Source organism: Manis pentadactyla, chromosome 4 (genome assembly GCF_030020395.1).
Source record: "Manis pentadactyla isolate mManPen7 chromosome 4, mManPen7.hap1, whole genome shotgun sequence".
NCBI lineage: Eukaryota > Metazoa > Chordata > Mammalia > Pholidota > Manidae > Manis > Manis pentadactyla.
The window spans coordinates 15,892,059-15,919,294 of record NC_080022.1 but is presented as its reverse complement, the minus strand read 5'-3'; the positions used below and the strand labels follow the sequence as shown (position 1 = coordinate 15,919,294).

The 27,236-nt window shown below is 56.0% G+C and overlaps 1 protein-coding gene across 3 annotated transcripts in view; it reads left to right on the top strand.

The window, feature by feature from the left end:
- HSPG2 (heparan sulfate proteoglycan 2) overlaps positions 1-27,236 on the top strand; it is a 98,859-nt gene that overhangs the window by 44,296 nt on the left and 27,327 nt on the right. Inside the window, exons 10-49 of one of the 3 annotated variants that reach the window (XM_057499831.1) lie at positions 913-1,044; positions 1,180-1,324; positions 1,417-1,568; positions 1,675-1,821; positions 4,043-4,206; positions 4,709-4,888; positions 4,985-5,181; positions 5,290-5,437; positions 6,172-6,299; positions 6,666-6,752; positions 6,841-6,899; positions 7,045-7,112; positions 7,950-8,111; positions 8,206-8,382; positions 8,541-8,720; positions 8,813-8,931; positions 9,578-9,689; positions 9,867-9,980; positions 10,064-10,191; positions 10,563-10,649; positions 11,161-11,210; positions 11,530-11,624; positions 11,939-12,079; positions 12,467-12,658; positions 14,225-14,326; positions 14,910-15,095; positions 15,605-15,688; positions 17,722-17,814; positions 18,141-18,221; positions 18,450-18,680; positions 20,340-20,453; positions 21,471-21,598; positions 21,739-21,825; positions 22,956-23,014; positions 23,204-23,371; positions 23,528-23,638; positions 25,631-25,731; positions 25,828-26,008; positions 26,779-26,904; positions 27,052-27,204. In XM_057499831.1, coding sequence (XP_057355814.1) covers positions 913-1,044; positions 1,180-1,324; positions 1,417-1,568; positions 1,675-1,821; positions 4,043-4,206; positions 4,709-4,888; positions 4,985-5,181; positions 5,290-5,437; positions 6,172-6,299; positions 6,666-6,752; positions 6,841-6,899; positions 7,045-7,112; positions 7,950-8,111; positions 8,206-8,382; positions 8,541-8,720; positions 8,813-8,931; positions 9,578-9,689; positions 9,867-9,980; positions 10,064-10,191; positions 10,563-10,649; positions 11,161-11,210; positions 11,530-11,624; positions 11,939-12,079; positions 12,467-12,658; positions 14,225-14,326; positions 14,910-15,095; positions 15,605-15,688; positions 17,722-17,814; positions 18,141-18,221; positions 18,450-18,680; positions 20,340-20,453; positions 21,471-21,598; positions 21,739-21,825; positions 22,956-23,014; positions 23,204-23,371; positions 23,528-23,638; positions 25,631-25,731; positions 25,828-26,008; positions 26,779-26,904; positions 27,052-27,204 — 5,169 coding nt within the window. The remainder of the gene's footprint in view (positions 1-912; positions 1,045-1,179; positions 1,325-1,416; positions 1,569-1,674; positions 1,822-4,042; positions 4,207-4,708; positions 4,889-4,984; positions 5,182-5,289; positions 5,438-6,171; positions 6,300-6,665; positions 6,753-6,840; positions 6,900-7,044; positions 7,113-7,949; positions 8,112-8,205; positions 8,383-8,540; positions 8,721-8,812; positions 8,932-9,577; positions 9,690-9,866; positions 9,981-10,063; positions 10,192-10,562; positions 10,650-11,160; positions 11,211-11,529; positions 11,625-11,938; positions 12,080-12,466; positions 12,659-14,224; positions 14,327-14,909; positions 15,096-15,604; positions 15,689-17,721; positions 17,815-18,140; positions 18,222-18,449; positions 18,681-20,339; positions 20,454-21,470; positions 21,599-21,738; positions 21,826-22,955; positions 23,015-23,203; positions 23,372-23,527; positions 23,639-25,630; positions 25,732-25,827; positions 26,009-26,778; positions 26,905-27,051; positions 27,205-27,236) is intronic. The other 2 variants (XM_057499832.1, XM_057499833.1) reach the window with 2 other exon arrangements.

Sequence of the window (27,236 nt, the reverse complement as noted above, 5' to 3'; positions counted from 1 at the left end):
CCCCTTCTCGGGCAGGTGTTTCTGCCCTCCCTGGCCAAGTGTGAAGGCCCTGGGGGCCAACTTTGGTAGTCAGGGGTCTTAGCTGAAAGCCTCTTCTCAGGGGCCTTTTCCAGGGAAAAGTCAAAGGAGGACTGAGTCCTTGTTGGCAGAGCACAGAAAACGTGAAAGCCAAAGGGCCTTGGGGCTCGCAGAGCACTGGGACAGACACCTCTGCGGTGGTGTCAGTAGAGGGCTGCCTCCTGACCTCCTCTTGGTTCTGTGGCCTCCACTCCCACCCTCTCCGTCCCTGTGCATCTGTCTCAAACTCAGTCTCCCTGAGGATAGACCAGTAACATCTGCTAGAGATGCCTACTGGGGCCCGGCCCTGGCATCAGGCCAACTCCAGGCCTCCGGTCAGTCCATAGGTTCTTGCTCCGGGTCAGGTGCCAGCCCTGGGCCTGTTAGAGGAGGGCAGACCTGCAAGGCCCAGGCTGTGGCAGGCCCCTAGCAAGGCCTTTCCAGTATAGAACCGTGCCAGGTATTACCTGGCGTCTAAACACACCAGCCGCTTTACCTGTGCCTTTGACAAAGGTCTTGTGCTTCTGAGGGTGGCTGGGTGTGAGGGGAATGGGGTCACTGTGACATGCCTGGTATAACTCTGTTTGGGGGAGCACAGGAGTGAGTGCTGGGAGCACAGTAATGTGATGAGCCTTTGAGGGCTGACTGCTGACCATGACATTGTGGCTAGTCTTGTGTCAGCAGTCTCTGGACCTGGTCAGGGCAGCTGGGTGTCATGTGGCGAGATGGGAGAGTGACCCTGGGGACACCTGAAGAGGGTGGAGAGGGTGGGCTGTTTGGGGGTAGGTAGGGAATGGGGGTGGTGCTCTCTGAGGACAGTGCCCCCTGCTCATACTACCTGGCTCTGTCCCCTAGCTGCCAAGCGCCCCGAGGACGTGTGTGGGCCCACACAGTTCCGCTGCGTCTCCACGAACACCTGCATCCCGGCCAGCTTCCACTGTGACGAGGAGAGCGACTGTCCTGACCGCAGTGATGAGTTCGGCTGCAGTGAGCAGGGAGCTGGGGGAGAGCTGGGGACCCCTCTCCCGTCTCGGCCCCTCCTTTCCTCCCCTCCTTTGAGCCATCCCCCACTCTTCCTTCCTTTGCCCCTCATAGCCCTCACCTCTGCTCTGGTCTCCCCAGTGCCTCCCCAGGTCGTGACCCCACCCCAAGAGGTGATCCAGGCTTCCCGGGGCCAGACAGTGACCTTCACCTGTGTGGCCATTGGCGTCCCCACCCCCATCATCAACTGGAGACTCAATTGGGGCCACATCCCCTCCCATCCCAGGTATGGCCCTGGGCCTGGGCAGGACTGGGAAAGTAGAGGTGGCTGGGTCAGTGGCCCAGGCCTGACCCCACCTGTGTCTCGGGGCCCTGCAGGGTGACAGTGACCAGTGAGGGAGGCCGTGGCACGCTGACCATTCGTGACGTGAAGGAAGCAGACCAGGGTGCTTACACCTGTGAGGCCATGAATGCCCGAGGCATGGTGTTCGGCATTCCTGATGGTGTCCTGGAGCTTATTCCACAGCGAGGTAGGGCCAGCAGGTGGTGGGCTGGTGGGTACCAGGCGCGGGGGTGGAGCTGGGGCTGCCTGCTGGTTGGTGACCAGCTGCAGCCCACTCCCATGCTGCCCAGCAGGGCCCTGTCCCGATGGCCATTTCTACCTGGAGCACAGCGCCGCCTGCCTGTCCTGCTTCTGCTTTGGCGTCACCAGCGTGTGCCAGAGCAGCCACCGCTTCCGGGAGCAGATCCGGCTGCGCTTTGACCAGCCCGATGACTTCAAGGGTACGTTGGTGGGTGGGAGGCAGTGGGGAGGAGGTGGGCACCAGGTTCCTGTGGGCTTAAAGAGAAGGCATTTTCAGGAGAGCAGCATGTACTGGGTAGATGGGACCACATTCAGGGAGGGACACAAGATTGCTGAAGGCGTGCTGAGAAGAAAATCATTTCAAGGGAAAACAAACATTTTTAGGAAAAGCCAAATCCACACTTGATATTTGCCTACTTGAGGTTATGAGGAGGATGGGCTCTGGAGCCAGATTCCTGCGCCAAATCCTGACTCACCTTTATGCCTGTGCACCCTTGGTCAAGGGTCTCTTGAGTCTCAGTTTCCTCATCTACAAAATGGGGTAAAATAACAACTACCTCCCAGGTTGTTGAAAGGACTTAACAAATTAATGTATGCAAATCACTTAGAACAGGGCTCAGTCCCTGGTAAATGCCCAGTAAGTATTGCCTATGGTCACCATCATCGTTGTCCTCGTCCTGAGACACCAAGAGACGCCAGTGTCCCCAGAGCACAAGAGCCAGGCTTTGGCATCTTAGTCCCAGGCTGACCTCCCACTGCACCGGTTACTGCCTGTGTGACTTTGGGCAAGTCTCTTGGCTTCTCTGGGCCTGTGTCCCCAAATATAAAGGCAAGCAGCTGGACTCGGTTCTCACTGGCTCAGAGAAGCAGAATGGTGTGGGCTCAGACATCAGCTCGACCTGGATTCAAGTCCCAGCTCCGTCGTTTACAGCCTGACATCAGGCAGCCCCAGTCTCATCTCCTCCATTGCAGAGGATTAAATGGAAGGAGAGGGTGTAGCTCCCTACACGCTCAGTTGGCATTTCATGGGACAGCCAACAGTCCTTGCAAAGTCAGGACTATCTTTACTGTTTTAAGATGAGGATTCTGAGGTCCTCTGAGAGACTGTGGGGCTTCCCTGGGGTCACATAGCTGTTGAGAGGAGAGCTGGAACCTAGGCCTGTCTGATTGGAATCAGGATGGTCAGGGTTAGGGGATGCCAGGCTAGGCAGATGGCATACGCATAGATAGTGACCAGGATGGAGGGGGCATAAAAACATCCCAGGAAGGGAAAGAGGAAGGCAGGCCTGGGACAGTGTAGCCTATTCTGGAAGGCTGTGCGTGGTTTTCTGCAGATGAGACGCTGGACTCCTCCATGGTTACAGGGGTCACATTTAGGATCAAGGGGAGAAGCTATTGGAAGATAGAACTAGACTTAGTATAAAGAAGAACTTTCTAAGAGTCAAACTGTCCAGAGCTGGGAGGACTGCCTTTGGAGGTAATGAGCTCCCATCCCTTCGCACTGTCCCACATGGTAGTTACTAGCCATGTGTGGTTATTTAAATTAAAATTAATTAATTCAGTTCTTCAACCACATTAGCCACATTTTGAGAGTGCAGTGGCCTGTGGCTAGTGGCCAACATATTGGAAAGAGCAGACACAGAACATTTCCATCATCACAAAAATTTCTCTTGGGTGGTTTAGTGCTGCCCTAGAGATCTGGGAGGATGCTTTAAAAAGAATCCCTCTGTGTGTGTGTGTGTGTGTGTGTGTGACTGTGTGTACGTATGTGTATGTGCACGCATGTAGGAGACGGTTGGACTAGATGACCTGTCATGGTAACAGCAATAGCAGCTAACCAGCCAACAGCAATCCTAACTGCTAACCATTTTTTGAGCACTTCCTTTGTGCTGCACTGTGTTAAGCATTTTATATTAATTTGCTCATTTTATCTTCCCAATAACCCTATGAGACAAGCCACTATTGCCTTTTTATGGGAAGGGAAACTGAAGCCTTTGCCCTGACTCACACATCTGTCGGGTGTTGGGACCATGACTTGGGCATCCATTCTTCAACCCCATGGAACTCTCAAGGTGGCCCACTGAGGGCTGTTGCACCCTGACAGTCCATGGGCCTTAGCAAGCAAAAGGTTCTGGTGCAAAGAATCCCCTCACCCTTTTTTGACCCTTTGGTTCCCAAATGGCTCCCAGCTATCATTCTACAGCATAGGCTTTCCCCAGGGCGTGTTCTGGGAAATGCTGCTTCCAAAACTTAGGGAGGGAAAAAATCTTTTTTTATTTTTTCTTACTGAGGGAGAGAGACTAAAGTTCTAAATCAAATTTCTCCCAGAACTTACCCACCTTTCTGGGTAACCACCCGTCAAGGTGGGCATCTGGGGCAGGCAGGTACTGTGGCCTTCACCCTTCCCCATGCAACCCACAGGTGTCAATGTGACGATGCCTGCGCAGCCAGGCATGCCACCCCTGTCCTCCACCCAGCTGCAGATTGACACTACGCTGCAGGAGTTTCAGCTGGTCGACCTGTCCCGACGCTTCCTGGTCCATGACTCTTTCTGGGCTCTGCCTGAGCAATTCCTGGGCAACAAGGTGAGGGGCCAGGCTGCCACCCTGGAAGGGGAAAGGGCCAAGCCCCTCCTCATATGCCCAGATACCTGGGCTCCACTCTCTCTGAAGTGATAGACAGCAGGGCAGACTCGACTCTGGGTGAAAGGTGCTCAGCACAGCCCCCTGTGGCAATGGCTCATTCATTCAGGGCAGGGTCTCTGCCTGCCATGCCAGGAGGAATGCGGATTCAGCCTTTGGAAAGGGCTCTGGGACCACTCCCGCACACATGGGCTGGAGTGAGTGCAACTCCTCTGGCCTCTCTGGGCACTGCTTACACAGTATTATCCTACCCCACACACATAGCAAACTGAGCACCCCAAAGACAGAGCCCATGTCCCACCCATGTCTGCTTCCCTGAACCCAGCTCCATGCTAGGCACACAGCACCAGATACTCAGAGTGAGGGAGGAAGGGGATGCCTGGACACACACTGGGCATCAAGAAGGCCCCCAGTGCTCTGCCCTAAGCTGCCGTGTCTTGGCCAGGTGGATTCCTACGGTGGGTCCCTGCGCTACAAGGTGCGCTATGAGCTGTCACGGGGCACACTGGAGCCAGTGCAGCGGCCGGATGTGGTCCTCGTAGGTGCCGGATATCGCCTTCTCTCCCGGGGCCACACGCCCACCCAGCCCGGCACTGTGAACCAGCGCCAGGTCCAGTTCTCTGAGGTGTGTGGTGCCCGAGCCTTCAGAGCTGGGAGTGAAGGGGGTTCGGGCCGGGCAGGCGCTGACAAGTGACCCCCCACCACCTTGGTCCACACCCAGGAGCACTGGGTCCACGAGTCTGGCCAGCCAGTGCAGCGGGCAGACATGCTACAGGTGCTGCAGAGCCTGGAGGCCGTGCTCATCCAGACGGTGTACAATGCCAAGATGGCCAACGTGGGGCTGAGCGACATCGCCATGGATACCACTGTCACCTACGCCACCAGCCACGGCCGTGCCCACAGTGTGGAGGAGTGCAGGTGCCTGAGCTGGCAGGGCCGGGGACTACAGCGACCCCAGCAAGGACTGGGGAGGAACAGCAGGGCCTCACAGTTCCTGTAGCCTCTCTCTTGGGTCCTGCCCCACAGGTGCCCCATCGGCTATTCTGGTTTGTCCTGCGAGAGCTGTGATGCCCACTTCACCCGGGTGCCTGGTGGGCCTTACCTGGGCACCTGCTCCGGCTGCAACTGCAATGGTCACGCCAGCTCCTGTGACCCTGTGTATGGCCACTGCCTGGTAAGTAGTGCCTGCTGGCACTTGGATTCTGGCTAGGGGCAGGGGCAAAGGCAGGGTGGGAAGTCCAGGCTGAGGTCTCCTTGTGCCCACAAGCTTAGCATGAGCCTCCACAATGACCGCCATGTCTGCCAGACAAGCTATCGTGGTTTCTGGATGCCTTAATAGACACATACTGTCCAGGTAAGGGAGGTGATCACCCTTCTCTCCTCCGTCCTGGTCAGAGCAATCCTGGAGGGTATTGTGCAATGGATGGCCCTTAGCAGGGCAGTCCAAAGGGGAAGGAGCCTAGAAATCGTATGTATTTCCTCGGGATACTGGAGGCAGCTGGGATTTTTGTGGAGCTGACAGAGAGAAGGCGCAAGCAGGGAAAACTAGTATCTTCAAATCCCCAAAGAGATGGGGGGGGTAGAAGGAATGGGTTTCAGAGGGCAGAAGTGACTGGCCAGTGGGTGCAGATTGGAAAGGAGAGGCGGGTTCAGGTCAGTGTAAAGCAGGCATTTGGAGCCTGCTTTGGGACAGGCTGCCATGTGAAGGGATGGGTTCCCCCATCAGAATGCAGCTGGATGCTCCCCTGTCTGCAAAGCTGGGCAGTCAGTCCAACACGGCGGGGAGAGGCTGAACCAGACAGCCTCAAAGCCCACCCTTGAAGAGTCCAGCTGGTCCAGTGTGGCGCCGGGCCGGGAGCAGGGGCACTACTCTGTGGAGCCTGAGCCACTTGCTTTCCTCCCTCCCAGAATTGCCAGCACAACACGGAGGGGCCACAGTGCAACAAATGCAAGTCTGGCTTCTTTGGGGACGCCACAAAGGCCACAGCCACTGCCTGCCGGCCCTGCCCTTGCCCATACATCGATGCCTCCCGCAGGTCAGACCCAGCTCAGGGTGAGGCAGAAATGCTGGGGGAATGGGCAGTGCAGCAGGCTAGGGGCATACTCTGGGCAGGGAGGTGGGAAATCTGGGCTCAAATCATAACTTGGTCACTAAATTCTTCTATGCCCCTTGACCTGTCTGGGCCTCTTTCCTTTTCCATATAATGATCACATGAAGACCACCTGTCTTCCTAGTGTTGCTATGAGGTTGCTGATCCCCAGACAGGTAGACAGAGACAACATCATGCCTCAGAGCCTACTATGTCCATGCGGACCACAGTCATTTCCCAGGGTGGGAGAGTAAGTAAGGCCTGGCCCATCATTTCAGCTTTGCCCCATGTCCTATCACTTGATGCCCATAGATTCTCAGATACCTGTTTCCTGGACACAGATGGCCAAGCCACATGTGATGCATGTGCCCCAGGCTACACGGGCCGCCGCTGTGAGAGGTAAGGGGGAGCTCTCAAGGGCTGGGAGAAGCAGGCTGTGCAGGGTGGTGGCACAGAAGTGCCATTGACAACCCTCTCTCTCCCCCAGCTGTGCCCCCGGCTTTGAGGGCAACCCCATCCAGCCGGGTGGCAAGTGCAGACCCACCAGTGAGTATCGCAGCCACCACTCCCAGTACCTTCCTCAGCTGCCCACCAGGCCCCAAACCCCATTAGCCTTGGGGAGCTGCCCTACTCTGTCCCTGTCTGTTCAGACTGTGTCTAGCCCATTCCCAACACCACTTTGTGCCTCCAGACCAGGAGATTGTACGCTGTGATGAGCGAGGCAGCACAGGGAGCCCTGGGGAGGTCTGCCACTGTAAGGTATGCACACCCACCCTACCCAACCTCGGCCACCTTGGGCCCTGGCACACAGCTGTGGGAGGAAGAAAGGAGGTTCCATTCTCTCCTTGGCTCCTTGGCTGGTGGGTGGGGGCCTAGCTGAATGCTGATGGGCCTGGCTGGCTAGTCTTCCCCACTGTGAGTGGCGGCCTGGTATTGGGAAGGAGCCCTGCCAGGGAGTCAGGTGACCTGGGTTCAAGTCCCGCATCCTCTGCCAGTCATTCTTTGTGTAACCATTGAATCTGTGTTGTAACTTCGCTTGTACCCCACTTGAATTCTCATGCGGACACAGTGAGGTCAGCATCAGCAACCCCAAGCTGCAGATGAGGACGTGGAGGCTCGGGGGCATGGGAAATCATGTGCATTAAGAGTGGGAGGATCGAATGTCCCTGGACAGATTTTGGGGCCAAGTGCTCCTCATCTGCAATCCCAGAGTGGCTTAGCGAGCTGAGTGACGTGGAGCCTCAGTCTCCTCGGGTAAAGCACGGAGATACCACACACCTCTCCAGGTACCAGAGAGTTACGTGAGGTGCTGGGTGAACAGAAACTAGCACGATGCATGAAACACTGCATATATAGGAGAAGTAACTATTGTAACCAAGTTGCTATATTTTCAAATCTAAATTTCTTTGTGAGCCCTCTAGCAACCAAAGCGAAAGGGGAAAATGATTGGTTGCATCAGCTCCCATTAATAATTAGCCCCAATTTTGTTCCCCGTGCTCTTCCTGTGGCTCCCCCTGGCCATGGGTATCACCCTCTAGAATGTGGGCAGATTAGGCCGGAAGCTCCAGGCAGCCCCTGCTATGGGCCATCCTGCAGCTCCCAGATCTGTGCCCGCAGAACAACGTGGTAGGGCGCCTGTGCAATGAGTGTGTCGCCGGCTCTTTCCACCTGAGCGCCCGCAACCCCGATGGCTGCCTCAAGTGCTTCTGCATGGGTGTCAGTCGCCAGTGTACCAGCTCCTCCTGGAGCCGCGCCCAGGTACCTGCTTGAGGCGGGAACACGGCCCTGGGCTGGGGGACCGTGTGCTGGTCCCAGGCCGCCACCCCATCCTGGCCTTGTCACCCACTCCCAGGTGCTTGGGGCCTCCGAGGAGCCCACTCAGTTCAGCCTGACCAACACCGCAGGCACCCACACCACCAGCCAGGGCATCTCCTCGCCCACGCCCGGGGAACTGGTCTTATCCGCCTTCCACAGCCTTCTGCCTGGAGCCTACTTCTGGAGCCTCCCTTCACGCTTCCGGGGGGACAAGGTAGGCGGGGGGGTGGGAGGAGAAAGGGCACGGCGCAGGCAAAGGCTTGGAAACAGAAGTGTCCCAGTGCCTTTGGAGAGGACGTGGAAGAGGTGGGGGCAGTGGCAGGGCCCGCCTATGGGCACCTCAGCTGAGCACCCGTGCACCCTGTGTCCCAGGTGACCTCCTATGGAGGAGAGCTGCGCTTCACGGTGACCCAGCGGCCCCAGCCTGGCTCCACACCCCTGCACGGGCAGCCGTTGGTGGTCCTGCAGGGCAATGGCATCGTCTTGGAACATCGCACCTCCCAGGAGCCCAGCCCCAGCCAACCCAGCACCTTCACCGTGCCCTTCCGGGAGGTGAGCAGCACCCCCAGGAGCTTCCTCTCCCCCAGGGGTATCAGCATCCCAGGAAGTCAGCGGTTGCAGCACATGCATCCTTCCCTTGGCAGCAAGCATGGCAGCGGCCTGATGGGCAGCCGGCCACTCGGGAGCATCTGCTGATGGCACTGGCGGACATTGACACCATCCTGATCCAGGCGTCCTACACCCAGCAGCCAGCCGAGAGCAGGTGTCTGGGGCAGGGCAGGACGACGGAGGGGCTTGGGTTGGCAGGCAGCGGGGTGGGACGCAGTACAGCCAGATGCCAGCCCTACCACTTATAGGCTTTGTGGCCTTTCTGTGCCTCATTTTCCCCATCTGCAAAATGGAGATTATAACAGTGCCTCCATCACAGGACTTGTCTTAGGTTCCCTAGAAGCAAAGCCTAAGATGGGGATTGTGGTGCACACGGCTTACAAGGAGAACCTGAGTGGGGAGGAGGCATGCAGGAGGGGTAAATGGCCAGGCAAGGAAGCAGTTTTAGGTAAAGACTAGCCTCAGCTCCACCCCCAAGGAGCTCTGCACAGGCTTCCTTCTTTGAGGCAAAGGCGCTTTTGTACCCTAGGTCATTCTGTCATTGGTCTTCCTGGGGGAGTGGGGTGATTGACCTCTCTGGGTAAGGAAGGTTCATGCTCTGGAGAAAGTTGCAGGTATAAGCCATTCACCATAGCCCTCTCAACAACTGGCAGGGCAGATGCCCAGCTGGGGAGCTGGATGGGACCCCAGAGCATTACGGCAGGGCTGTTGGGAGGATTAATGAAACAATCGTGTCTAGGACTCCAGGGATGCCTGGCACAGAATGAGCGCTCATTCATGCTGGGTCTTGGCTCTCCCAGGGTGTCTGGCATCAGCATGGACGTGGCTGTGCCTGAGGACACTGGCCAGGACCCTGCGCTGGAAGTGGAACAGTGTACCTGCCCACCTGGGTACCGTGGCCCATCCTGCCAGGTGAGCCCTGGGCCCAGCCCACCTCTCCAGCCAGCCCCCTGCATGGTGCTCCCTGGCTCCTCCTCCGTTAGCTCTCCCCTCCTCCCCAGGCCCACCCCAGCCCTGCCACCCAGTGGTCCCTGCCCAGAATGGACCCTGCCACGGAAGACCCTCCCACTGCCACCTTCCTACCCCCAGGACTGTGACACAGGCTACACACGCATGCCCAGTGGCCTCTACCTGGGCACCTGCGAACGCTGCAGCTGCCATGGCCATACAGAGGCCTGTGAACCCGAAACAGGTGCCTGCCAGGTAAGTCCCACCCTCCTTCCTTCCTAACCCAGGGATCTGTGGCTTCCAGGGGCCCAGCCTCAACTCACACTCTGCCCCTCCAGGGCTGCCAGCACCATACAGAGGGCCCTCGGTGCGAGCAGTGTCAGCCGGGATACTACGGGGACGCCCAGAGGGGGACGCCTCAGGACTGCCAGCCATGCCCATGCTATGGAGCCCCTACCACTGGCCAGTGCGTCCAGTCCCTTCCTGTACCTGCCCTTTCCTGAAATGTCCATTGCCCCCTCCCAGGCCCTTCTCAGAGGCAGCGGTTAAATCCTGGCCTTACCGCTTCCTCAGTGTGTCACTTTGTATAAGATACACTTCCCTCTCTGGGCCTCAACTTCCCCGTCTGTAAGGTGGGGATAATGATATACCCCACCTTGGCCCCTCTTGTGAGAAGTGAATGAGGGGATGATACATCTGAACTCTCAGCACAGTGCCTGGCATGTAGCTGGCACTCAGAGCACGTTAGTTCACGTGCCTGCCCTTCCTTGCCCTTCTCTCCTGGTCCTAAGGGAAGAGCTGACCTTCTAATAGGAAATTTGCCCCCCACGTTCCCAGGGCCGTCCACACTTGCTTTCTGGACACAGATGGCCGCGCCACCTGTGATGCATGCTCCCCAGGCCACAGCGGGCGTCACTGTGAGAGGTGAGGTGGGTGGTGGTCAGGGTGGGAGTGTGCAGGAGGGGCTTCCCCTGGTCTCAGGCTGGGCCCAACTCCCCTGCCCAGAAGGGGCCAGAAGCCACCCACTCACACAGGCCTCCAGAAGACAATCAACTCCCCTCCCTGAGAGCCTAACTCTTTAGCTTAGCATTCAAGGCCCTCAGAGATCTGGGCTTGTACTTCATCATCCCCAGCCCCTGACACCCCCTGCCCCAACCAAGCCAGGGTCTTCTCAGAAAAGCCTTCATTCTTGCTGAAGGTCCCGAGTTTAAGGTCTGATAATGCTTGCTCACTGGCTCTATGGCCTAAGGCAGGTCCCTGCTCTTCTCCCGTCTCCCCATCTGTAAAATGGGTGAGTTATGTTGATTCGTTCCTTCCAGCACTGTGAGGTCACTGAGTCCAACACAGGAGCCCCCAGCAAGCCCTGAGCTCACAGCAGCCTCTCCAGGAGTCTGTGATTCTGCCCTCCCTTCACCCACTGCTTTCTCTCTTGTAGGTGTGCCCCAGGTTACTACGGCAACCCCAGCCAGGGCCAGCCATGCCGAAGTGAGTAGTTGGGGAGGGCTCTGGGGTCCGGCTACCCAGTCTCCCCCAGGGGAGGACCTAGGACAGACCCTTTGTTCCCCTTCGAGAACTTTGGGGCAAGTGACTTTACTTTCTGAGTCTCAGCTTCTTTATCTGTAAAATGAGGATAGAAAAAGGCCCACCCACCCCAGAGGGCTGCTGTGAATGTGTATAACGCGTGCACGTGGTAGGTGTTCAGACATAAACGCTCCCTCTCTCAGTGGTGAGTTAGATGCCCAGAGGGTGGTGGAAATGGGTGTGCTTGGAGGCGGGTTCCAGCTGTGGCTTCCCTGCACCTCAGGAGACGGCCAGTTGCCAGAGCCCATCGGCTGTGGCTGCGACCCCCAGGGCAGCGTCAGCAGCCAGTGTGACACAGCTGGTCAATGTCAGTGCAAGGTTAGTCCAAACCCCCTGCCTTCGGCGAGGCCCTGAACCGCAGCCACAGTTGTTGCCAGGCCTTCCTTCTCACCATACCCTTGGGGCTAACCCTGTGCCCTACCTCCCTTCCCCAGAGATCCCATCTCTGCCCCACAGCTTGGAGACTGGTGGGAAATCAGGCAGCATCTGACGGGAGCTGGGGACCTAGGCATAGGGGTAGCAGGGGCTCCTCAGAACTGCCGGAAGTGGCTGGGAAGGCTGGCTTCAAAGGTTGCTGAGGTGCAAGAGACCCACCTAGCTCCCCGCACCCACCCTTCCATCCATCCTCACAGGCCCAGGTAGAAGGCCTCACTTGCAGCAACTGCCGGCCCCACCACTTCCACCTGAGCGCCAGCAACTCCGATGGCTGCCTGCCCTGCTTCTGCATGGGTATCACCCAGCAGTGTGCCAGCTCCTCCTACACCCGCCACCTGGTAAGAGCCTGTACACTGACCCAGCCCCGGGGCCTGGTGCCTGCCTCGGCCTGGGTCATCACTGGAGCAGGTCAGAAGCCTGGCCAAGCAGGGTCACCACTGCCTATGAAGACAACCATCTCCCCATCCCATTATTGCCCATGTAAGCACAGATCCCAGCCACCCTCACTCCTACCCTAATACCCTCCCCGTGCCCCCAGTGTTGCTTATGTCAGCACTGAGCCAAACCCTCCTTCCCCCAAATGTCCCCATCCCCCCATTATTTCTGTCCTAGCCCTGATCTCAGCAACCCCCTATTACCAACCATAATGCCCTCCCATGTCCCTTCCCCACCAAGGTACCAGCCCTAGTGCCCTGGCTGACACCCCATCCTCTTTCTATTACCAGATATCCACCCACTTTGCCCCTGGGGACTTCCAAGGCTTTGCCCTGGTGAACCCACAGCGGAACAGCCGCCTGACGGGAGGCTTCACCGTGGAACCCGTGCCCCAGGGGGCCCAGCTCTCTTTTGGCAACTTTGCCCACCTTGGCCATGAGTCCTTCTACTGGCAGCTGCCGGAAACTTACCAAGGAGACAAGGTGTGATGCTCGGTGGGGGCTGCAGGCCCTCCCCAGTCACCAGCTCTGAGCCAGGCCCCTGCCAAGCCCTGGGGCCACCGGGGCCTCAGACACACGTTGACCTCAGAGCACTCCGGGCCAACAGGAAGGTGTTGACCACGTCGTGGTTATGTGTGTGCCTTTGGGGTCAGATAGGCCTTGGTCTAAACCCAGCTCTGCCTCTTACCGCTGGCTGCCTTTCGATAAACCTCAGCTCCAGGGTGGCTGGGAGGATTAGAGATCATGCCTGCCACGGAATAAGTGCTTACCTATTAATGATTATTAGCTTTCATGCAGCTAGTCAACAAACAGGTCCCAGGGCAAGGTCCTGGACACACAAGGACTTATGCAAGGTAGTTTCAATTTCATTCATTTGCTCACTCAAAATCCTCTCATCTCTGCTGTTGCCTCTGTGCTTGGTGTTGGACATAGTAATAGTTCTTATCATAGGTCAAGTTCATTGAGCTCTTACCCTGTGCTCAGCGCTGTTCCAAGCACTTGTACATGTCATAAATCACAACTGCCTGGGTGGGGTCCTCCTACAGCCCTGATACATGAATGAGGACTCTAAGGTTAGAGAGCGCAGGTAAGCCTGAGCTCCCACAGCCAGGTGGCACCCCGGGGGATCCAAACCAGGTCAGAGGCCATCCTTCAATACCGCATGTGCCAGAGGTGAATGTTTCTTTGCTACTCAGAGTCACGGTCTAGTGGGAGGTGTTACAGGCACAGGGTTTTAGGAGCAGACTCCAGGGCAGCCTGCCCAGATGTGTTCCTTGAGTAGTCAAGACCACCCAGTAACACCCAGGAAAAGCGGTTCTTGGTACAGGAGAACCCTGCCGGCTGAGACCTGTGCTTTAGTAGATGGGTGCCCATGCCCTGGGTCCCAGGGAGGCCAGGGACACTTAGGAGGGGTGGTTCTCAGGCTGCCCGGTCCCTGTTTCTTGGACAGAACCAAGTAGCCTAGTCTTCTCCCAGGTCTGACTGCCTTCTAGTCCCTCCTCCCTTCTCGAGTTCCTCCTCTTCTGGCCTCCCTGTCTGCCTTCCTCCTGCCCTGTCCTGTGGCCCTCAGACCTCTCTCTGACTCCTTTTCCTGGCGTTTCCCTGCACCCCACAGCAGGAGGCCTATTTCACACAGATGCCCCGGGCTCAGCAGGTAGGCCCATGCTCTGAGTGGTGTGAAGCTATGACTTGGCATGGTGTGTTCTTGGAAGCCCCAGCCCAGTGCCCAAAGCAGTGAGGGTCTGCATGAACCCAGGTGGTGCCCGATGGCCCCACGGTCAAGGTGCTATTGCGCCCAAGCGTTGGATGACAGGAGTTAGAGCCAGGAGGGGTATGTGCCTCCAACCTCATGTTAACCCTGTGTGCGTATGTCCTCCCAGTGGCCTGGAATTAACCCCCGTGTGCCACTTAGACTGGGGAGTTTGCATCTTTCTCCCCATTCAGTGTGAGCCTTTCTGGCCACCATATCCACGGGGAGAAAACACTCCTCAGGGCTCCAGCTCTGGGGCCCTGGGTGGTCTGAGCTGGCCTGTGCCCTCCACCCGTCAGAACCACACGTCCCTCTCAGAGGAGCAGTTGCGGGCAGCTGTGACAGCTGGAAGGATCCTGGGGCCCCCAGAGAGCAGGGGCTGGGCACAGCGGCTATCACAGGTAACCCAGGGCCTGGCTGGGATAGGCTGTGTCTGGGGCCCTGGGAAGGAGGCCTGAGAGTATAATCCAAGCAGGAGCCTTGAGCCGAGGCCCTGGCCTTCTTGAGCCATTTCCCCCCATGCCAGGCTAGGCCCCGGCTTGATGCCCAGTCCACTCCAGTGTTGCCCTTGGGAGGCATTCCGGAGCTGTGAATGGCTTGGCCCGGCACCGTGGGCACTCATGGAGCGTAAGGCCCAAAGAGCAGCCTCCCTCACCACATATGCCTGTGGGCCTCCCTCCAGCCCCTCTAGCCTGAGCTGGACAGAGCTGTCTGCCCCTTTCTTCCCAGGGGTCACCTCCTGTATGGGCTTCTCCCCATAGTCAGCTGGGCCCACCCCGGGATAGCCTCAGCAGGCTCATGAAGAAGGTAGCAAGAGGGCAGTGGAGACAAGGGTCAGAGCATCAGGCATTGGCACTTGTGAGCAGATAGCCCGGAAGCAGGTGGCTGGCTGAGCCCGGCGTGGCCTGGGGGATGGCAAAGCCTCATGGGGTCCTTTCTGTCCTTCTCTGTTCCTTTCCTGTCCTCCCCCTCTCGGTCCCCCAGGTGGATGAGGCCCAGAGGCGGATAGATGCTGAGATCTGGCAGCTCCTCTCCAGCTTTGCTGCCCACTCCCACCCCCCTCCGCAGGGGCTGTTGCCCCGCAGCCAGCCTGCAGCTGCTCTGACAGCAGATCCACATGCCTCCTCCTCCTCCCCCTCTGCTTCTCTGTCTTCCTCTGCACACTCCCAGGTATGTGTCAGGCTACTCGCCAAGGGACCCCCACTCATGTTTCCTAGACTTCAGTTGTTTCTGAACCAACTTCACAAATTCTGCTGTTTCTGCACACTTCCTGAACTATTATTACTTTACCTTTTTCTTTAAGTCAGTCATACACCAGCTCAGTTACGCTAGTGATACATTTTTAAATGCACATTAAAATAGCCACTGAATTTTAAAATGTTTTCTGGTGTGCCATGTGAGTCACTGTGGGGCCTGCAAAAGGCATGCGCCAGATGTGAGGAGACCCCAACCCAAAGCATGCCCAGCAAGAGTCATTGGGGGGCCCAGGTCCATGCAAGGGGGACAGGTTGTCCAAAGAGCAAGGCCAGGACCTGAGCTGTGGGGGTGGTACTTCCATCCCTCTGCCCTCCTGGGTACCCCTCAGGGTCTGGGTCCACCCCATCAGGACCACTCTGCCCTCTGGCCCCCAGCCTGCTCCCTCCCTCCACTCTCACTCACCGCCTGTCCTTCTGTCCTAGTTCTCTCTCTCCTATGAAGGCTTCTCTCTGCTTCCCGAAAGCCTCTATTATTGGCAGCTGCCCGCAGCCTTCCTGGGGAACAAGGTAACAAGGAGTTGGGGGTGGGCAATGGGTGTCATTGAATCCTAAAATATCAGAGGGTCCTTTTTCAAAGCCCTTTGTGACCCATATGAGTAGACCTAGGCCCAGAGAGGGAAAGGGGCTTGCCTGGGGTCCCATGTTCAGGTCAAAGCAGGGCTGAGATTAAACCCAGCTTAGCTCTTACCCTCCAGCAGGCCACAGGCCCCTGGCAGAGGAGCTTTTACCTGGGAGATAAGACATCCCTTCTTTGGGCTCCTTCTACCTTCTCTCTAGGTCACTGACCTTGCTCTTAACACTGTATTCATTCATTCATCCATTGATTCATTCAAGAAGCATTCATTAAGTATTTACCGTGTGTTGTATTGTGTAGAGGCAGAAGACCCTGACTCGCAGAGCTCACTGTTAGTCTGACCATCATTCCTATCACCACTGGCATCACCATCCTTCTTATTAACATTGGCATTAGTGTTAGAACTGGCTTTGCCTCCATCCTGTTCTGAAACAACAGAGGGTGCCTCTTTAGAGTATATACAATGTGCAAGAAAATAATACTCAGAGAAGCAGGCAAGTCTAGGCCAGGGGGAAATGAGGATAGGAAAGATGTGCTGAAGCCAAGGGTGGAACTGGGTGTAATTAGGTGTTGGCCAGCCTCGAGGCTGTAAGCTCAGCAGGCACCGTGCTGAGTTCAGTATTTTACACTGTGTTAATCCCATGCTACCCTTCAAGGTAGATACTGTTTTTACTCCCATTTCCACATGAAGAAAGTAGGTCTCAGAGAGGTTAAGTGACTTGTCCAAGGCTGTCCAGCCAATAAAGCTAGATTTGAACTCTGGTCTTAGATTGCAGAGCCTTCCCCCTTAGCCACCCTGCTGTACTCCACTGCAGCTTGGTCCTAGAGAAGGCAATGAACTTGCTAGTATCCAAAGCAAATAGGAAGCCAGTTTCATGGTTATCTGGTTGTGCCCCTAAATTCCTTACCTCACCCTGAGCTTGTGGAGGTCATCCTCAGGGCACGTGTAGCACAGGGCTTGGTATAGTCAGTAGGTGTTTAATAAATGCTCACCAACTGAATGAACACACAAATGAACAAATGGGCTGACCCAGGGTGATATTGATCTGAACATCTGCCCTGGTGGCAAAGGAAAGTTGTAAAGCCCTGTGAGGCCGAGCTGTGGCCTCGGATGCCCGTGTGAAACCCCCCGTGGCGAACAGAAGGGCTCTTCCAGTTGTGAGCAATAGGAAACCCAGGTCCAGTTGGCATGGCTACAACAGAGTCCCCAAGATAGCTGCTATCAGGCATGGCTGGATCCAGGGGCTCACTAGGACTTTATCTCAGTTGGCGTCATTCTCCAGCTTCCAGTCTGACTAGTAAAGGGTGTTTCTCTGTTCCAGTAGAAAGAACAGAAATGCCAGGTCCACGCTTTCATCCTTGGTGGAGTGGAGAGGGAGATGGGTGGGTTGGGCAGATTGGCCACACCTGGCTCATGTCTCCAGTAAAGAGGGGTAGGTGGGCCCCTCAGACCACATGGCCTGCATGTAGGACATAGTTTCCTTTCAAGAAAACCAGGGCAGCTGTTTGCATTAGGGGGGATTCTGAGCAAACAAGACCCACCTGCCTGGGATGTGAGGCCTCTGAGGAGCCACCTTCAACCCCACCCCCATGGCTGAGAACTTTTGAACCTTCTGCAACCTTCCCAGCATAGTCACTGTCATTACCCCTTGCTTTATGGGAAGTTCCTTCAAGTGAAAAGGGAATTGGAGCTTGCTTGCTGGATTGTCAGGCAGTGGGAAATGGGGAACCCCGTAACACAGAAAAGAGGCTTCTCAGGACACCGCCACCAGGTCTGAGACTTTGAAGGAGCCGAGAGATGTCCTGTCTCCTTGGCAACTACAGGCCATGCACACCAGCTTCCGGTTGGGTAGAGGGGACAGCACAGGTATGAAATGTCCTCGAGAGGCTCTGCCCCCTCTCCTGGAGGGTCACCCACACCCCAGAGGAAGGCAGAGTCAGGCTGTGACTGCAGGACTCTTTGCAGGTTGCAGCTTATGGTGGGAAGCTGCGATACACCCTCTCCTACACAGCAGGGGCGCAGAGCAGCCCACTCTCCGACCCTGATGTCCAGATCACGGTACGTGCAGGGTGCCATGCCAGGCGGCAGAAGGGGGAGGTGGAAGTCAGGGGACGCCTTCAATGTTTGCGGTACTTCAGTCCAGTGCTCAGCTGACGTGGCGTGCGCCGAGGGGGTTAGGCCCATGCCTCCACTCTGCCATCTGACTGGGCACTACCCAGGCAGAGGCTCAGCTGCTGGGAGAAGGACGTAGTGGGCATGTACCTGATTCCTTTAGGCACATGGGTTTGGGAGATTGGTGAGATGGGAGGGTGGGACTGGTGGGGGACCCCACTGTCCCCAAGAGCCCCTCAGTGCCCCTCCCAATCCCTCTGGTATCTCCCCAGGGCAACAACATCATGCTAGTGGCCTCCCAGCCGGTGCTTCAGGGCCCTGAGAGGAGGAGCCACCAGATTGTTTTCCGAGAGGTGAGCTGTACCTGGCCACCACGTCTGACCCTCTCCAACCCTCCACCCTGCTTTGGAGCCTGGCTTTGACACTGCGTACCCCTGCCTCTCACTTCCCTGTGCTCACCTCACATCCGTGGCCAGTGCCTGGAAGCAGGAGCTGGAGGCGGGGGGAAAAGGGGGCTGCTGCAGGAGCAGCACATGAGGCCCAGCACCCCTCACTGCGTTGGCTGTTGTTCCCACACCCAGGAATTCTGGCGCCGGCCTGATGGGCAGCCAGCTACACGTGAGCACCTCCTGATGGCACTGGCTGACCTGGACGAGCTCTTGGTCCGGGCCACGTTCTCCTCGATGCCACTGACAGCCAGCATCAGTGCGGTCAGCCTGGAGGTCGCCCAGCCAGGGCCCTCAGAGGGGCCGCGGGCCCTTGAGGTGGAGGAATGCCGCTGCCCCCCAGGCTATGTCGGCTTGTCCTGCCAGGTGAGTGTGGCTGGCCCAGACCCCTCTGTCCCAGCACAGCTGTGTCAACAGCTGGTCAACTGGCATTTCCATGGCCTGGGATTGCTGTCATAATTTTAAGGTATCCCGCAATATCTTATTTATTTTTTGCAATGACCCTGAGAGATGTGTGATTATCCACTTTTAACAGATTTTAAAAAAACAGACAGTGAAAGGTGGGTGACTTACCCAAGGGCACACAGCTACACTCTCCGGAGGGTCAGACCCAGCTTGTGCTCTCGGGGCATCCACCTGACAATACAGAGACACAAATTACTCTGGCCCAAAGCAGAGCGTGGAAATGCCTTAGGGAAATGAACTACACGGAGCAGGCTTTGATTATAGGCAAGAGGGCAGAAGAAGCAGAAGCTCAAAAGGAAGTAGCCTGCGATGAAAATGGTCAGCCCTGAGAAGCTGGAGCAGGACGCTCTTTCTTCCTCAGGCCTGGAACAAGGCTGTTTGGTGGGGAATGGCAGGCTGCCGAGGCAGTGCTTCCAGCAGAGCCAGGCCCCAGGAAAGTTTCTCTGTCGGTGGTGACTGAGATGGATGGGGCAAGGGGAGAGACAGGGAGTCCATTTGGAGGGAAGCACAGTAGGGGTGGAACAGAGGACTGTCAGTGGCAGAGAATCCAGAAGCATCTGCAGGGTTCAGCTGGAGGTCGTGAACTCTGTGAGGGCAGGGCCTGAGAGGACTGTTCACCACCAAATCCCCAGGCCCACAGCAGGCTGCCAGTGACATTTGATGAGTGATTGTGGAACTGAAGAAGGAGGAATCCCTGGCACAGCCGAGACAGGGCTGCAATGCCAGGTGGGCGGCAGAGGGGTCAAGTATGGAGCAGCCAGCCCCCAGCCTCAGAAACTCCCAGCAGGAAGCCCACATCTCTGCAGTTTTACATCTGTGCACCTTTGCTGTGGCCACAAGAACTTTCAAATCCAAATATAAGAATTTAACAGCCCTTGGTTATCAAATGTAACACATTTTGAAAGAGAACCCCTGGGGGAAACTGCATCCTAGGTGCATACTTTTTGCAGTGAAGGAAAACAGATTTACAAACATCCCTTTGAAATGGTCAGAGAAGGGGTCCTGGAGAGATTTCAAAGAAGGGGTAGTGAATAGAAATTCATTGTCTCCAGAACCCATGATTCCTCACTTAGAATGTGTGAATCACCCTTGGTTGTATACGTGCTGCCTCCTTCACTTAGGGAACGCAGCCATGGTTGTAGATTTTCATGAGTTCGTTCCAAATTGACGTCCCTCGACCTCTCTTTTTCCAACTAGGGATTAAGTTTTTCAATAAAGACTCTGCCAGAAGAATTTTCAGGAACAAAGCCCTGGGGGTGAGGAAGGGTTCTCCATCTAGGAAAAACTATTATTTCAGTAAATTCCAAGTGGCTGCAGGAGCCAGGCAGAATGGGAGCAGACTCTACCCCAGCTCTGGAGTGTCGAGAAAGCAAAGATGAAGACAGGGAGGAAGGCTCCTGAGGGAGGCTGCTAGCAAGGAGGGCTGGACATGGGATCACCCCTCCAGAGCCTCCGGGGGTCTAGATTCTGGAGCAGGGATGGAGGGAGTGGGTTCTGGGTCTGCTGGCTCCAGATGGGACTGAACTGGAGATGGAGAACAACCCCTCCCCCTGCTGGCAGGACTGTGCCCCCAGCTACACGCGCACTGGGAGTGGGCTCTACCTTGGCCACTGTGAGCTGTGTGAATGCAACGGCCACTCAGACCTGTGCCACCCAGAGACTGGAGCCTGCTCGGTAAGATGCATGCAGGCCTGGATGGTATACCAGTGTGAGATGGGGAGGGGTGGGCTCGGTAAGGTGGGCTTATGTCCAGGGCAAGGCTGTGGGGCACAGCCTCTGGGATAAAGCCCCTGGACCAGCAGGTCTGGTCACTGAGGGGCTGCAGGCATGGTGGGGTGGCCAGAGCTATGGAATAACAGAATAACTGAAAACTTCAGTTACTGCTGTTTTTTTTTATCACCAAAGTGACACGTTCTCTGTAGAAAAATCAAACTACAGAGATAACCCAAAAAGAAAGTAAAAATTCCCTGTAATCCTATCACCTGGAAGCCAGCACTGTCAACATTAGAGTATGGGGCTCCTTTGCTCTTTTTCTGGGCAAATATTTACATGCACTAATATGCCTTTTGTTTTGCAAAGAACCGTCGCGTAATTGAGTTTGGTAATCAACTTTTTTTACTCCCAAGTTCATGAACAACTTTCCATATTATTAAATACTTTTTCATACTTGACCTTTTCGGAGTGGCGTGTGTATAGCCCGCTGCAGTATGTGGTCAAGGGGTGGTTGACAGACCCACACACTAACCATGGAGCAAGGAACAGGCTGTGTTAATAAAACAAACATGGACCTCTCTGGGAGAGAATATAAAACTCACATGTTTTCGTGAGGAAGCATGTATTTTCAAAGCTGTGCCCCCACATACCAAGGTATATAGCTCCACTGTTCTCTGGTGTTACAGGTGTTTAGATAGGAAAATGTAAGAAATGCAGTCAACACCACCCTTTTTGTTAGCTGTTTGCATGGATATTCTTTTTGATTTATCTAGTTCCCTGTTTGTGGATTGTTTCCAGCATTTGGCTTTTATAAACACTACTGAGATGAGCACCCTGCAGTGAAATCTTTGTGCTCCTCCCCAATTATATGTTAAGATAAGCTCACACTGGAATTTCCAGATCAAGGGAGTACAAGATTGTAGAGGTTTTGGTAGATTTTGCCAAATTGCGAGGGGCTGATGTCCTTGTGCCTCACAGCAATGCCAACACAACGCCGCTGGGGAGTTCTGTGAGCTGTGTGCGCCTGGCTACTATGGAGATGCCACAGCCGGGACACCTGAGGACTGCCAGCCCTGTGCCTGCCCACTGACCAACCCAGAGAACATGTGGGTGCCCTTGCTCAAGGCCCAGTGAGGAAGTCCCACTGGGGAGGGGAGGGCACTGCACTGGCTTTGGGGGCAGAAGCAGGGGGAGGAGGGTGGTAAGTGGGTGTCCCATGGCCTGACCTTTACCTCCCCTACCCCAGGTTCTCCCGCACCTGTGAGAGCCTGGGAGCTGGTGGGTACCGCTGCACGGCCTGCGAACCCGGCTACACCGGCCAGTACTGTGAGCAGTAAGTATGCAAATAGGAGGGGGAAAAGCAGGGGGCGTGTGAGGCAGCTAAGTCAGAGTCCCGGATGGTGTTGCTCGGAAAAGTCTCTACTAGGATCATGTCCCTCCCCTGTGCAAAAGCTCTCCAAGACTGCCTGCTGCCCTGGGGCCAGCCCAAGCCCCTTAAGTAGTTGTATATTGTATATACTTCAGTATATGCTTATATATATATGTATGTATATATAACATACTATAGCGTATATATGTATATACTTTGGTATATACTTATTACTCTTCGGTCTCATCCCACTTCCGACTCCCAGCTCTGTACTCTCTAGCTGGCTCTAACTTCTTGACTTCTTAATGTTCAGGTCTTTGATGTATTGTTCCCTCTGTATGGAACATTCTTCACCCTCAAACCTTCCTGGCTAACTCCTATTTAGCCTTCAAGGCTCAGCTTCATTCACTCATTTTGCACATCGTTGTTGAACATCTACTGTCTGCCCTGCAGTGTGCCAAGGTGTTGTTGATAAAGTGGCCAACAAAGGAGATTCGGTCCCAGCCCTTCCAGAATCCACCCCCTAAAAGGGAGACAAGGCAGTGAGGAGTCATACAAATGTATCATTACCAACAGTGATAAGTTCTCTGAAGAGTACAGCCTGCTCCAGAGGAATATAACAACAGCTCCGGAATGCCCTCTGGGAAGCCTGCTGACTCCCAGAGCTGGATTAGTGCCCCCCTCGCCCCCATGCCCTCACAGCCCCCACACATGTCCCTCGTTCTCATTTACATAGTTCCCGTGTCAGTTTCCCACAAAGTGAGTTCCATAAGGGCCGGGATTTCCTCGTGCTCACTGTGTACCCCCATAACCTACCATCAGAGTTTCTTAAACATTTGTTGAATGAATGGTTCCCTGGAGAGAAAAGTCCTACCACCCCCGTTATGCAACCTGCTGATGTTCCCTTACACTCCCCTTTCTCAGAGCACTGAGGCCCTGTGCTGAGGCTTTTCTTTGGCCTCTGAAGTCCCTCCAGAGCTCAGAGCCTCCTCACCCCACGCCGGGCAGCCCGCTGGGCTCCTGGCTCCCCAAGTCCACCATGATGCATGGGTCCTCTAGGGCCTAACAGAGCTGGTCTCTGCTCCTCCTTACAGATGTGCCCCTGGTTATGTGGGTAACCCCAATGTGCAGAGGGGCCGGTGCCTGCCGCAGGGTAAGTGGACCATGGCCTTGGATCAGGGTAATGGGTGAGGCAGGGAGCCTAGGGAGTTTGGGAGATCTTCGGCCTGGGGGGCAGGGCCCAGGGTGGCGCACACCAGTCTTTTGGAGAGCAGAGATATCTGAGACAATGCCACATGCTGGGGACCTCCCTTCTGAATGACCTCTGCTGTCACTCCCCCAGCAGCTGAAGCCCCACTGGTGGTCCAGGTGCAACCAGCTCGGAGCATAGTACCCCAGGGTGGCCCCCACTCCCTGCGGTGCCAGGTCAGTGGGAGCCCACCCCACTACTTCTACTGGTCTCGTGAGGATGGGCGGCCCCTGCCCAGCAGCACCCATCAGCGACATCAAGGTACCCATGGCTTCAGGCCCCTCAGCCCCATGAGCCAACCCAGGGAGAGGGGAGGCATAGGTCTGTCCCTGCCCTACTGGGGTCCAGTCCTCACACACAGGCCGGGGGCTGAGGGGGCACATGTGCACTGATGAGCTGCCATCTGCTCCCCATCAGGCTCCGAGCTGCACTTCCCCAGTGTCCAGCCCTCGGATGCGGGAGTCTACATTTGCACCTGTCGTAATCTCCATCATGCCAATTCCAGCCGAGCAGAGCTGCTGGTCACTGGTGAGTCCTTCTGCCCCCGTCCCTAAGATGGCCTGTGCTGGGCTGGACTGAAGACTGTGGACACAGGCAGCTGGTCCCTTCACCTTCCAGAGGGGATGGTGGTTGTCTGGATGAGGGCACCGGCCGTGGAGCTGGAGAGAGCTGAAGGAGTCGAGACTGGTTTTAGAGGCAGAACTAGTGGGATTTGATTGTGGTCATTAAGGGAGAGAGAAGAGTCTAGGATCATGCCCAGAGGTCTAGACTCCAGCAGCTGGGCAAATGGGCTGTCATTTCCTGAGATGAGAGAGGCTCAGTGGGAGGGAGTCTTAGACTAGGCTGCCCGAGCAGAGTGAGGGACAAGGATGTGCCTGCAAGGGGTTTATTTGGGAGGTGAAGTGAGACAGGAAGAGAAGGTGTATTACTGGGCATGTTACTGAGCAAGTTACCACAGTGAGCGGTTGTTTAATGTTGCTTAAGGAAACTGACAAACTTGAGTAAATCATTCACTAGGAGTCACCCTGCCCCGGGGCCAAGGGAACTGGGGTATATGTACACCAGCCCCGATCAGTCATGATGGAGGCCTGTTCCAGGATATCATTTCATCCCACCTCATGGCCAGGCCCAGTGGTCTCCAGTGGCCTAAGAAAGCTTCATGCAAAGAGATGCATCAGCTGGCAAGAGTCAGGCAGGCGGGCTCTAAAGTGACATGGCGGGGGGATGTGGGTGGGGCACCATCAGCACCTGCTACAAACAGATCAGAGGGAATCACGACTTGTTAAAGTTTGAGATGTGTGCGGAAACAGCTACACAGACACATCAGGCAGGCATTTGGGTATGTGCGTCTGGAACCCAAGAAAGAAGCCCTGGCCAGGAAATGTGTTGGGGAGCTGTTGGCCTAGGGAAGGTGTTTAAAGCCATGGGGCAGGATGGAATTGCCCAGGGGGGGTGTGGCTTGAAGACAGAACCCAGGGCAGAGCCCCAAGGAGCTCCAACTTGAACATGGCAAGTTGAAGAGTGAGGACAGTCCATAAGAGTGAGTGGGTGCCGCCAGTGAGCTGGGAGAGGGCAGGGGAGGTGGGCCGTTGGGAGTCAGAAGGGAAAGGGCCTCCAGGAGAGAGGGGTTGGCCTCACCAGGGTCCCTGTGGAAGTCAGATACAAGAGAAACAACCCTTGGAGGTCATGCTTTGATAAGAGTAGTTTTCAATGGAAAGAATAGAAACCAGATGGGAGGGAGGCAATAAATCCATGGAAGGCAATAAGTGTAGACAGCAAGTGTAGACAACCCTTTCAAGAGTCTGGGCTCTCAAGTGAGGCCACTAAATGGAGCAATAGCCAGACGGAGTGTGGGGTCAAGGGAGTGCTTTCAGAGATGGGAAATTCTAGAACACATTTGTCTATGGAGGGGATGATCCTGTGCCGAGGGAGAGGTGAGACTGGTGTAGCCAGAGAGTGTACAGCCAAGAGAGGAAGCCCTTGGGAGGGCGTCTGGGAAGGTGTCCTGGTAGGGCTGCGGGCAGAGGGGGAAAGAGTCCCATCCTTTGGGGACTAGGAAGGAGGAAAGTAAGGGGATTTGAGAAAATGGGAAAATTCCTGACTAGTAGTTTCAATTTTCTCAAGTGTGAGTTGAAGCCATCAGCTATGAATGTGGAAGCAGGGTTTGGGAGGGTGGAGAAGTTGGCAGAAGGTGCGAAATTGTTTGGGAGGATAGAAACTGGAACCAGGCAGAGAAAACCAGTTGGAGTGGAGAGTGAAACATTAGGAACTTATTTGCAGTCTGTGATCATGCACTGGGGCCAAGTGGACTCAGGGTGTGATGTTCCCCCGATTGCTGGCAGAAGGTGGGCGGTGGGTTTGGCCAGGATGAGGGAGGCAGGCACCCGAGAGTGGAATGGAATCAAAGCTAGCCTGGGAAGGAAGTGACACCCAGAGGGATGATGGACAGAGAGAGGAAGCGGCCACAGGATAGGGGTCTGGCCAGCACCCAACCTACTGGGAGGCCTTCTGTCCTCACAGAGGCTCCAAGCAAGCCCATCACAGTGACAGTGGAGGAACAGCGAAGCCAGAGCGTGCGCCCTGGGGCCGATGTCACCTTCATCTGCACAGCCAAGAGCAAGGTGGGCAGAGCAGGGAGTGGGCATTGGGAGGATGTCTTGTGGGTTCTCTGAGCCCCACCCCTGACCTCCACCCCATCCCCTTTGCCCCACCTGCAGTCTCCTGCCTATACTCTGGTGTGGACTCGCCTGCACAATGGGAAACTGCCAGCCAGCGCCATGGACTTCAATGGCATCCTGACCATTCGCAATGTACAGCCAAGTGATGCGGGCACCTATGTGTGCACCGGCTCCAACATGTTCGCCATGGACCAAGGCACAGCCACTCTGCACGTGCAAGGTGCATCCTTCATTCCCTGACCACCCAGCCCTGGCCTCCCCTCATGCCCACCAGGATGACAACTGAGAAAATGGGAAATGTGCCAGGTCCTGGCCTAAACTCTGAAGAAACTGGAGAGAGGGATAAACAGGAGCTCTGCTCCCCTGCACTGCATTTTCTCATAAGGAGACAGTAGGCATGGAAACAAGTGAACAGACAACCTAATTATACATGGTGAGGGGGGCTGGAATAGGAATAGAATGAAGGGAAAACAAGAAAGGAGGAAGGAGGAGGGACAGCTACTGTCCATGGGGGTAGTCAGGGAGGGCCTCTCAGAGGAGGTGACATCTGAGCTGAGCCCTGAAGAAAGAGGTGTTCAGCCACTTAAAGAGCCAGCAAAGAGTGTTCTTGGCAGAGGAAGGAGCATATGCAAAGGCACTGAGGCAGGAACATGTTGACGTGTTTGAGGAATGGCAAGGCAGTATGCCTGGAGCTGTGGGAGAGAGGCTGGGTGAGGAGCTTGAAGGTGTGGGCTCGGTGAGTGTACATGGTACGTAGTAGATCATAGCAGGCATTCACCTTTTATTCTAACAGCACTCGAAGCCAAGGACAGGCCTGCAGTGGGGAAGTGACAAGATCTCACTGATGGTTTAAAAGCCCTCTTTGGCTGCTCCGTGGACAAATGGCCATCAGGGCTAGAGTGGCAGCAAAAAGAGCAGCAAGGAGGCCATTGCCGTGGGTCAGAGGACAAGGCCTACCCTGACCTTGTGTTCTTTCTCCTCCCCTGTCAGCCTCTGCCGCTCCAGCCGCCCCCATGGTCTCCATCCACCCACCGCAGCTCACAGTGCAGCCTGGGCAGTTGGCTGAGTTCCGCTGCAGCGCCACGGGGAACCCCCCGCCCATGCTCGAGTGGACAGGTGACGCTGTGGCAGGAATGTCATTCAGGGCCGGGCTGTCCCACATGTGGAGGCCAGGGGCAGAACTCAAGGCTGTGGGGTCCACAGCCTCTGGGGGGGCCAGCAATGGCAGTCCCACTGGGTGCTGAGCCCACTTCTCCCCATCAGGGGGCCCTGGTGGCCAGCTCCCTCAGAAGGCACAAATCCACGGCGGCATCCTCCGCCTGCCCGCTGTCCAGCTCTCGGATCAAGCCCAGTACCTGTGCCGTGCCCACAGCAGCGCCGGGCAGCATGTCGCTAGGGCTGTGCTCCATGTGCACGGTGAGAGGACAGGCCTGCAGGTGGGCACCAGG